General features: G+C 36.0%; 1 protein-coding gene across 17 annotated transcripts in view; it reads right to left on the reverse strand.

Annotated features, from left to right (window-relative positions):
• arhgap44a (Rho GTPase activating protein 44a) overlaps positions 1-12,018 on the reverse strand; it is a 153,062-nt gene that overhangs the window by 8,274 nt on the left and 132,770 nt on the right. For 12 of the 17 annotated variants that reach the window (XR_015481180.1, XR_015481178.1, XM_087245104.1 and 9 more), the window contains 2 exons: positions 7,500-7,645; positions 309-689 (listed from right to left, as the gene is read on the reverse strand). Coding sequence is in view for 15 of the 17 variants with exons in the window: in XM_087245104.1 (XP_087101230.1) it covers positions 309-689; positions 7,500-7,645 (527 nt within the window). In the remaining 2 variants the exon portion in view is untranslated. The remainder of the gene's footprint in view (positions 1-308; positions 690-7,499; positions 7,646-12,018) is intronic. The other 5 variants (XM_087245106.1, XM_087245105.1, XM_087245098.1 and 2 more) reach the window with 1 other exon arrangement.

Here is a 12,018-nt window from a genome sequence, read left to right on the forward strand (position 1 = left end):
GCTAAAATTACACACTTCACATTCTAGTCAAAAATTCACAGCACCTTCCTGGACTTACAATGTATTCCCTTTGTTTTCTATATTTTGTTGTACAGCTAAAATATATACCCCTTGGGATTCAGAAAATAATTATCATACAGTATTATACATCTCAAAGGCAATCTATGGGCTCCCCCTATTTAATAAATCACATATCATGGGGTATCTGGCTCCTTAAAGTCCATCGCCTGCGTAGGACGGAGAGACAGACAGTTTGAGAGAGGGACGCTGGACTCCCAATCGTGATGGTGCCACTGAGGCATGTTTACCTGTGGACATGCTCTCTCCGGGGGATAATCCGTCAAGTAGACCCTGCTCCAGGGGCTGGGGGACCGTAGGGGGCACGGTGGGCGGCTGGGGAGGGGGCAGACTGGGTCTCTGCCTGGGCTTTGGGTTGGGCCGGGACTTTGTGAGCGTACCAGTCAGAGAAGTTGGTGGTGAGGACAGTGTATGGGGTCCCCCTAATGGGGTCTGGCCAGGGGAAGAGGTGGGCGCATGTCCAGGGGGACAGCCCAAACCGTAAGGGGAGGGGGTACTTGGGGGAGTGGGGGACAGGCTAACCGGAGACGGCTGACCTGTGGATTGGTCTGACATCCCCCCCGACTGGCCGTAGGGAACCTTGGGCGGCACAGGGGCCAATTTCTTAGACACTGCAGGGAGAGAGAGGAAACAAAATCAAAGTTGCATCCAAGTAACTTTAATTCTAAACAACTCTGTTTACACCTTGTTCTAACATTCATTGCAGGTGATCGAAACACAAAAAAGGTAGATGTGTTTTGGGTTTTTTATTTAATAAATTTTTTTCAGAAGTGATTCTAAAGCTCTGTTTCCAACTGGTATTAATAATGAGTCTCATTTTTGATTGTGACTAATTGTGACTTCACAGACTAAATCACTTGCTTAGAATGAATGAATCCAAGTTACACTGCCAACCAGGGGAACATTTCCAAAAACCACAGTTAGCCAACTGAGGTCACAAGTTCTGTCGTTTCAAACTTAGATCATGGATTTAATGTTTCCCAAATCTGACGCTTCAACAAACATTCGCAAACTGCGTCGCAAACTTGTACACTTGCAACTACACCTCTGGAGCTGTAGTTAGAAACATAGTTCCTGGCTGTATTCTATTCCCGGTTATCTCCCCAATGCCCTACTCGTTTAGAACATTCTAACATTCAAACTTGAAATTATATTTAAAAAAGCATTAAAGTCATCACTCTTAGGTGTAATTTACTTTTATAGTAGTTTTACAGTTCAGTTTTAGTTTCAGTTTTCTTTATGTTTACAATTGCGCTCCCTTCGCATGCCGTTGAAAACATTAATGTCATTTTGAAGACAGCTGAGCAAAATTTGTGTGTATATATATATATATATATATATATATATATATATATATATATATATATATATATATATATATATATATATAGCTAGTATATTATTTACAGTACAGTAATTGCTCCAAAGCTTGCGAAAACAAAAGCATAGCATTTGTTTATGCTTTTATTTTATAGTGGAGTAATTATTAAGAAATGTTGCCTACAGTATAAAACATGGATCTGTTGGTTAGAACATTTCAACATTGCTTTACATGTGTCAAATTGTAAAAGTAGACTTTAAAAAAACCTTTCTTATTAATAATAATCAACATTACCATCATCATTATTACTATTATTATTAAAGTAGGAATTACTTTTTCTAATAAATATTAAATATTACATTTTATTTTTTAATAAATAGCCTCCTAATTTATTTAATATATAATTTATATATGATATTAGAATACTTGTTTTAAGTGATTTTTTAAGTGATTTTATGTTTTAGAATATAATACTGTATGTAATGTTCTCAATAATATTTGTAAGGAAACATTGGCCCTATATGTGCCATTTACATATATTTCAATGAATATAGAAAGCAAGTGCATGTTTTTACTTAAGCTAATAATAGATTTTTCTAAATTTGAGTGTATGTAAAACAATATAATTTGCACAAATAAATTATGGTTTCTTCTCCACAAAGAAGTAGTTACTTCCCTCTATTTAGAACATCATTATGGGTGTTTTACGGTATGATTTTATCTTGCCCCACTCAAAATTGTTAACATTTTGCTAAAAAAAATAATAATTTTCATTGTCAAGTAAATGTATCTCGTTTTAAAGAGAACCCTGACTATCAAGACATGTATGTCTTAATATAATGTAAATGATGCCTCTTAATGAAATTTGTAAAAACAAAAATCATTATTATTATTATTATTTAAATCAATATGATTTTATACATATTTTGTACTATTAGAGCTGCAATTATTTTACTTTCCATTGAAAACATGTTTGAACCATCAATTTAACATAACTGGCAATATACAATACTGATAGAATGCCACATTGTGCAGTTTTGGTTGCAATTTCCAGAAGAACAAAACCCAAAAGAGATTAATCTTCAGTGGTTTTCTACTGATAAGAAGAGAGAAAAGGATAAGAAGATGCCTAATGGCATTAGGGCTTTTAGTAAAGCTCTGCTACTAAAAGAGCACACAGGTGGAGATGGATATAAGCGGTCACTTAAACAGTACCATTAGTGTTTCTACACAAAGAGTTTAAACGCGCTTGGATATTGACTGCAATTTACACTGAGAGATGGCAGGACGTAAACATGCCAATGCATTTTAGTCACTGAAGGAGAAAGTTGTTATTGTCTAGCGTTTCCTTTCTTAGTCTTAGTGAAGACCAACATCTCTTTTATTGAAAATGATTGAAAATAAACCAAAACAAACATTGAGTATGTTTACATGGACACCAATAATTCGATTTTAATGCGATTAAGACAATACTCTGATTAAGAGTCTACCATGTAAACAGCAATTTTTTATTCATTTAATCAGATTAAGGTCATAATCTAACTAAAGAAAAATCGAATTAAGATGTGGGGAGTATGCCGACTTTAGTCGCATTATTGAAGTGTAGTACAGACATGTAAACACCTAAATCGAAATATTACCACCATGTAGGGCTTTTCACCGTGTTTTGCGACAGAATAGTCCACACACACAAACACGTCTGTTTGATACTCTTTGCACCTACCGAGTGCAGACCACAGACACCTGCATCGTGAAATGCAGAGTTTTTTTTTTTCTTTCATTCAGCATGCAGTATAAACTTCCACTAAAACAACACTCTTCCTGCTGTTCATAATTGCATCCAATATCTCGTTTGTCACGGGGGAATGCATGAAATGTTCCTGAATGAAAGTGAAAGTGCCAAACTGCAATTAAAGTCGACACATTAAAAATAAAGAAAATGGAGAAAATGCGGATAGTATGGTTATGCATTGACATTAATCGAATTATGTGTTATAACATGTAAAACAATATCATAAAAGGAACATTCAAAAAGCAACTCATGTAAACACTTTAATCTTATTATTGTCTTAATGAGATTAAAGCAAATAATTTGATTGCCGATGTCCATGTAAACAGTCACTGTGGCATAGTCCCAGTATTTTACTTTCCGAGTTGTGTCAAAGTAGCTGATTGTAGCACCAGTGGCTCACCGAGCACATCCATCTGGCGTCACACCATGGACCTAAAATAATGGCAGTACTTATAGTCTAAAATAAAAGTGGACTTCATATTTCATTAAAATGCCAATGATAATTAGAAAATTGTGACATTCTTTAATCACCTTCATGTCGTTCCAAATCCCTGAGACCTTTGTTCCACTTTGGAACACAGCTTAAAATATATTAGATGAAATCTGAGAGCTCCTTGGTCCTGCATTGACAGCAATGGTTTATATATGTGGAGTCGTAATTTCCACTGGGGAAAAAATCCTGTTTGTGCCTCCCCATTTTTTCACAACTGTGCTTTGACATGGGCACAGAGAAATGTTACTGACATATATACACAGATGTACGGTTGAAGACAGAATTATTAGCCCCCCTAAATTATTAGGCTCCCTGTTTATTTATTTCCATTTTTCCATTTCCATTTTATTTCCGAGAGCAGATTTTTTCAACACATTCCTAAACATAATAGTTTTCATAACTCATCTTTAATAACCGATTTATATTATAATTGCCATGATCACGGTAAATTATATTTTATTCTAATTGTTTTTCATTGACTTCTATACAGTTAAAAAAAGATATTTAAAGGCGTAACTAGATTAATTAGGTTAACTGAGCAGGTGATGGTTTCATCTGTAGACTATCGAAAAAAAATATAGCTTAAAAGGGCTAATAATTTTAAAATGGCTTTTAAAAATTTAAAAACTGCCTTTTTTCTAGCCAAAATAAAGCAAATAAGACTTTTTCCAGAAAAAAAAAAATTATCAGACATACTGTGAAATTTCCTAGCTGTTAAACATCATTTGGGAAATATTTAAAAAAAAAAAAAAGAAAAAAATTCAAAGGGGGGCTAATAATTATGACTTCAACTGTGTTAAACTGTGTTCAAATGTATTAATGTGTGAATATGCATTCATTATCTGTGCATGCATGCTCCAAAAATAACTGAAAGTTACATAAGTTCTGCAACAGATGACTTTAATGTCAACTTGTATGATGAGATGGTGGATATGCAGCTCAGGTCAGAATAATTATTTTTTCTCTGAGGCAGAATCTGCTGATGTTGGTGTAACTTTTATGAGTTTGTGCTGCACAGAAATTAGCATAGCGCTCTTTTTACTAACATTAAAAGGGCGTTAAAAACTGAATTGTTAAAGGTTTACAGACGTTTTTTGAGGCGTTTGCAATTAGAACGGCGTGATTAGTGGTCTTTGAAATGATATTAGCGCAGTTTAATGCAGCGTTTTGTTTATAAATGTGATTGATCAATCGTGTAATTATGAGCTCTTCGGCTTGACATAGAGTTCTGCTACAGGAATCGTGCGAATTGTGTAGCACAAATCAGAGCGTGAGAGATTTGCAGTTTAACTGGCAAATCTGAGAGGTTGTGAGTGCCGACTTGTGGTTGTACAGCAAAAAATGCAATTAAATTTGCCGTACACATGTGACGTGTCTATCATTTTCTATTTGTGAATGACATTTTACGAATACACAACTATTGATCTGCAACTTCGAATTTAAAGCACAGGTGTTTGGATTATTGTCTCTGTGTGCAAATTGAGAGGTTCAGCTGTTCACATCAGAGCTGTGTGTGTACAATTCAACAAATATTATTATCACAAGTTCTCACATTAACATTTGCAGGCTCTCGAGTTTTGCAACTGATTCAGACACAGGTTATCTTCACTCACTGACGAGGGCTTTTGTGTGTCACACGCACAGCTGATGTGATGTGGGCGCGTGCTTAAAAGCTCCCGTGTCCCATTTCCTTGCGTGAAGCAACTGTGCCTGAAAACGCCACAGTCAGTTGCCGACTTTCACTTTAACCATTGTTTTAACAGATTGTTAATGGGCCTAATGTTAACCATGTGTGCACGTGTTCTTTTGCTTACAGTTACTTTTATTAATATGGTTTACAATAACATTGCTTTAATATGAGATTAACTCCATTTATTTATAGTTAACTGGTGATCATGGGAACTTGAGCCAGGACAGACAAGAGTTAATAGTTTTAGATACATGAGATTTTTTTATTGAATAAAAATGTATATTTTGCTGATGTTTGCACATTATTTTACATTTTTGGCAAGGAAATAATTAGTTTGGTGTGGCCACAGTGAAAATTGGTAAATCCTATAGTGTTGAGCCCTAAAAAGTCATGTGAAATAAAACTAATTGCAAGATGAGCAATGATCACAATTAAAACATAAAAATGGCATGTGGACATAGCACTTAATTTAAATCAAGTAATTTCAGGATGCCAAGGTCAAATTTATGCATATAAAATATATTCCTAACAACAAAAATGTGGTTAGTGAAAATGTCATGTGGCTAGTAACGTAAAAAAATAAATAAAAAATACTAGCCACAGTGGCTGGTAACCAAAAAAATACTGTCAAGCCCCGGTCACAGTATGTCACGACACAGTGTGAGCAATATACTGACACTGAGTTAAAAAAAAAAAAAAAAAGTAAAGTATTCTTATAGTTAGTATTCCAGGTGAATAATTGAAGGCATGTGGTCTGTTCTGTAGATGTTTTTGGTAGCTTTCTGAACAAGTCTGGACCATTGCTATCTATGGAAGATGAGAGAGCACTCGGATTTAATATAAAACCTCTTCAAATATGTTCAGAAAATGAATGAATCTCTCAGGGGCTTGGAACGACATGAGGGTGGTTGATTAATGACACAATGTTAATTTTTGGGTAAACTAACCCTATTAAGTCATACAAGTCTTGATTTCTGTTTACCTTATCTATCTATCTATCTATCTATCTATCTATCTATCTATCTATCTATCTATCTATCTATCTATCTATCTATCTATTTATCTATCTATCTATCTATCTATCTATCTATCTATCTATCTATCTATCTATCTATCTATCTATCTATCTATCTATCTATCTATCTATCTATTTTTCTATCTATCTATCTATCTATCTATCTATCTATCTATCTATCTATCTATCTATCTATCTATCTATCTATCTATCTATCTATCTATCTATCTATCTATCTATCTATCTATCTATCTATCTATCTATCTATCTATCTATCTATTTTTCTTTCTATCTATCTATCTATCTATCTATCTATCTATCTATCTATCTATCTATCTATCTATCTATCTATCTATCTATCTATCTATCTATCTATCTTTCTATCTATCTATCTATCTATCTATCTATCTATCTATCTATCTATCTATCTATCTATCTATCTATCTATCTATTTTTCTATCTATCTATCTATCTATCTATCTATCTATCTATCTATCTATCTATCTATCTATCTATCTATCTATCTATCTATCTATCTATCTATCTATCTATCTATCTATCTATCTATCTATCTATTTTTCTATCTATCTATCTATCTATCTATCTATCTATCTATCTATCTATCTATCTATCTATCTATCTATCTATCTATCTATCTATCTATCTATCTATCTATCTATCTATTTTTCTGTCTATCTATCTATCTATCTATCTGTCTATCTATCTATCTATCTATCTATCTATCTATCTATCTATCTATCTATCTATCTATCTATCTATCTATCTATCTATCTATCTATCTATCTATCTATCTATCTATCTATCTATCTATCTATCCATCCATCCATCCATCCATCCATCCATCCATCCATCCATCCATCCATCCATCCATTAGTATTTTCTGATATTTGTACTATGTTTTTCTTTTTACCGTGAACTAACCTTTATTAGTTATCAAAATGTAAAACTGATATTTCAAGGTACATTTTTAGGCAGGTGCCTATTTTGGGTACTATGGTTTTACCAGCATGTTTCCTATCAGTCTGATCACCTGAGATGTATGTTATAGCAGGTTTACAAAGGTATTCAACAGTGTGTGGTGGGACGAACCTTTGCGTAAGGTGTGTGGGCTGTGCTCGGCCGAGTGTGGAGACTGGCTGTTGCTCTGCTGGCCGCCGACAGGGGGCACTGTTGATCCTGACGCCTGCACAGCCTTGTGGCCAATCACAGGAGAGAGTTCCTTACTCTTCAGAGTACTGGAGAGAGAGAGACAAACATGACTGCCTGCCTGCCACCACATCATTAATCACTAACAGTGTAGGAAGGACCCCTCTGTCCCCCTCTATCACAATTCAAAAGAGATTCAACAATGTGCTGCTGGTTTTGATGTTTCTAAATAGACTTTAAGGTGAGGTTATTCATGAAGCTGATGCTGGAATTTAACCATTTGTGTCACTGGTGCTGTTAGTTAAGCAGATGAGCTTAAATATGTTGAAGAAAAATACTACAGAATATTACTATCGCTAAATTCTAAGATTACATGGTCATCTTTAATATCCACAATCCAGAAAAATAATAATTAATCAGAAAAAATACTAGGTATAGGAATCTTTTCTATTATTCTATTCTAAATCTAGAATATTCTAATATCTAGAAGTATTCTAAAATCTATCTATTCAATCTATTTTCTACAGTATTCTAAAATTATTCTGGCCGCACAACTAATTTTGACCCTGGACCACACAAGTCTTGTGTTGCACACATTTTTGTAAATAGTATAAGTCAATTTTAGTATATACATATTTTTAAATGTACATTTTTATGCCAAAAACATTTTTTAGCCCATTTTTATTTATTTACTTATTTTATTACTGACAAAAACCACTAGTAAATTGAGTAAAAATCATGTTCCATAATGATATTTAGGGAATTTCCTACAGTAGATATATCAAAGCATATGTTTTATCAGTCATTTGCATTGCTAAGAACACAGTTTGGATGCTTTCAAAGACGATTTTCTAAACTATAGTTGTATCTCAGCCGAATATTGTCCTATCATAACAAATACATAAATAAATAGAAAGCTTGTTTATTTTGCAGACAATGTGTAAATCTCAATTTCAAGGATCCAGAGTCACATATAAAAACTCATTCATTCATTCATTCATTCATTCATTCATTCATTCATTCATTCATTTACTTTTCAGCTTAGTCCCTTTATTAATCTGTGGTCGCCACAGCAGAATGAACCGCCAACTTATCCAGCACATGCTTTACGTAGCGGGTGCCCTTCCAGTTGCAACCCATTACTGGGAAACATCTATACACTCTTATTCACACACATACACTACGGACAATTTAGCTTATCCAATTCACCTAAACCACATGTCTTTGGACTTGTGGGGGAAACCAAAGCACCTGGAGGAAACCCATGCACACACAGTGAGAACATGCAAACTCCACATAGAAATGCCAACTATACATGGTCTTATTAGCCCTCAAGGCTTGTGCTACAGAGTTGCAACTCTATTTTTAACCTCTCTCTTAGTCAATGCTCAAACTTGCTTCAAAATGACTGAATAATTACAGGCCAATAGCACTCACTCCAATCAATGCCAAATGTTAAGAGAGAGTTGTGCTACCCCTCAATCGAAGCAGTATACCACACACCCTGCAGTATGTATACCGGACCAATTGGTCCACCTCAGATGCTATTGCTGCTGCACTTTATACTTCTCTCTTCCATCTGGATAAGGACAGATAAGATAAGGACATCTACAGTTGAAGTTAGAATTATTAGCCCCCATTTTTTTTTTATTTTTAAAAATATTTCCCAAATTATGTTTGACAGGGCAAAAAAATAAAATAAATAAAATAAAATAAATAAATCATGGAATGTCTGATAATATTTGTTCTTCTGGAGATAGTCCTATTTGTTTTGTTTCGGCTAGAATGAAAGCAGTTTTTTATTTATTTTTTAACACATATTATCGACAAAATTACTAGCCCCTTTAAGCTATATTTGTTTTTGACTAACTACAGAACCAAATAGGGTAATACAATGGCTCGCCCAATTACCCCAACCTGCCTAGTAACCCTAATTAACCTGGTTAAGCATTTAAATGTCACTTTAAGCTGTATAGAAGTGTCTTGAATAATATCTAGTCAAATATTATTTACTGTCATCATGGTAAAGATAAAATACATCAGTTATTATAGATGAATTATTAAAACTATTGTGTTTAGAAATGTGTCGAAGAAATCTTTTCTCTGTTAAGCTGAAATTAGGGAAAAAATAAACAGGTGGACTAATAATTCAGGGGGGCTAATAATTCTGACTTCAACTGTATATCAGGATGCTCTTTATACCGTTCCGCCTTCAACACGATTATCTCTCATAAACTCACTCACAAGCTGTCTAAACTCGGATTACACTCCACACTCTGTCTGGCTCTTAGATTTGTCAGGATTGAACAATTACACACAGGATTGGAAATAAAAGCTCAAGCACCATCCACCCCAACATCAACACCCCACAAGGGTGTGTTTTGAGCTGCATCCCCTTCACTTTATTCACACATGACTGTGTTGCATCCCACAAGAACAACGTATCACTGGACGTATCACAGGGGGAAATGAAGCAGCTCACAGGAGGGAGGTGGCCAGTCTACTGACAGAGTGTGAGCACAACAACCTCACCTTCAACACGGACAAGACTAAGGAGATGATAGTGGACATGAGAAAGGAGAGGGGAACTCAACCGCCACTGATTATTCGTGAACTTGAAGTGGAAGGAGTGAGCAGTTTTAAATAGCTTGGGGTCCACATCAGAGGACCTCACCTGGACACCACCCAGCTGGTTAAGTAAGTACAACAGCGGCTGTACTTCTTAAGGAAGCTGAGGGAACTAGATCTGTCTTCTACAGCTGTGTGATTGAGAGCATCCTGACCAGCTGTATTACTGTGTGGTATGACAACGCTACTGTAAAGACCACAAACGTCTGCATAGAGTGGGGAGGACTGTAGAGAAGATCATCAGGACCCTACTGCCTTTCTCTGCAGACTATCTACCATCACAGAGTCTACAAGAGAGCTGCTCTTATCCTGAAAGACCCCACGCACCCACAACATAGAATAATCCCACTCCTACCCTCAGGGCGGAGGGATAGGAATGTGAGATGCAGGACGGCCAGACTCAAAAACTCTTTTTTTTCCCCGTCAGCTATCAGATTTTTAAACAGATAGCCAGTGGACATAAACAGTTTCTTTTTCTGCTCAGTAACACACAATATTCTTCATCCCAGTTTGCACTATTAATGCATACAATGGCACTCAATCTGCTCCGACCATTATACTGTTGTTTGCACTAGGCACATTTTGCATAATAAGCTCAATTTTAAACTACTACTATAAATTGTTTACATCTACTTACATTACTCCACAATCAGTATTATATATTAATTACATTCATAGATATTTATATTTCTTTTTTCTTTTTAGCTTAGTCCTTTTTTTAATTTGGGGTCGCCACAGCGGAATGAACCGCCAATTTATCCAGTATTTGTTTTACGCAGCAGATGCCCTTCCAACTAAAACCCATCTCTGGGAAACATCCATACACAATCAATTACACACATGCTGGCAGCTTGCTCTCTGCAACTCTCACATGGTCGCCCACTGAAGCTAAGCAGGGTTGCGCCCGGTCAGTACCTGGATGGGAGACCACAAGGGAAAGCTAGGTTGCTGCTGGAAGTGGTGTTAGTGAGGCCAGCAGGACCGCCCAACCTGCGTCTGTGTGGGTCCTAATGCCCCAGTATAGTGACGGGAACGCTATACAGCTCAGTGAGTGCCGTATTTCGGATGAGACGTTAAATCGAGGTCCCGACTCTCTGTGGTTGTTAAAAATCCAAGGATGTCCTTCGAAAAAGAGTATGGGTTTAACCCCTGCATCCTGGCCAAATCTGCCCACTGTTTATCATGGCCTAACCATCCCCATATTCCAATTGGCTTCATTTCTGTCTCCTCTCCACTAATCAGCTGGTGTGTGGTCTGGCCAAAATGGCTGCCGTCACGTCATCCAGGTGGATGCTGCACACTGGTGGTGGATGAGATGATTCCCCCCATTAAGTAAAGCGCTTTGAGTGCCCAGAAAAGCGCTATATAAATGTAAGGAATTATTATTATTACATACACTATACGGACAATTTACCAAGAATCTCCAACTTGCCTCAACAAACCTACATGGATGTTTCTAGAATGCCTCAAGTTGCGGTCACACTAGAGTTTGTGCATGCAAAACTCTGTCGTACGGCGCTGCGAAAAGAGAAGAGATAAAACATTATCTTTATAATTAAGTCAACTTTTGCAGTTCAATGCATTGTAAAGTTCGAACTTGGTAAACTCTGACTGGTGAAATTGCATCACTTGAGTGCGTAAGACCAATAAAGAATCAAAACATGACCTCTCTGGACAGAAATTTAAAATATGGAGCAATCGCTTGCTTTTTTACATGTCTAATTATCTTGTTTATTTCGTCCCTTTTCGCAGCGCTGTACTACAGAATTTCCTAAAATGTCATGTTTTGATTCTCGATTGGTCTCATGCAGTCACGTGATGCGATTTCGCAGGT

This window comes from Danio rerio, chromosome 3 (assembly GCF_052040795.2).
Source record: "Danio rerio strain M-AB ecotype USA chromosome 3, GRCz13ab, whole genome shotgun sequence".
Taxonomy (NCBI): Eukaryota; Metazoa; Chordata; class Actinopteri; order Cypriniformes; family Danionidae; genus Danio; species Danio rerio.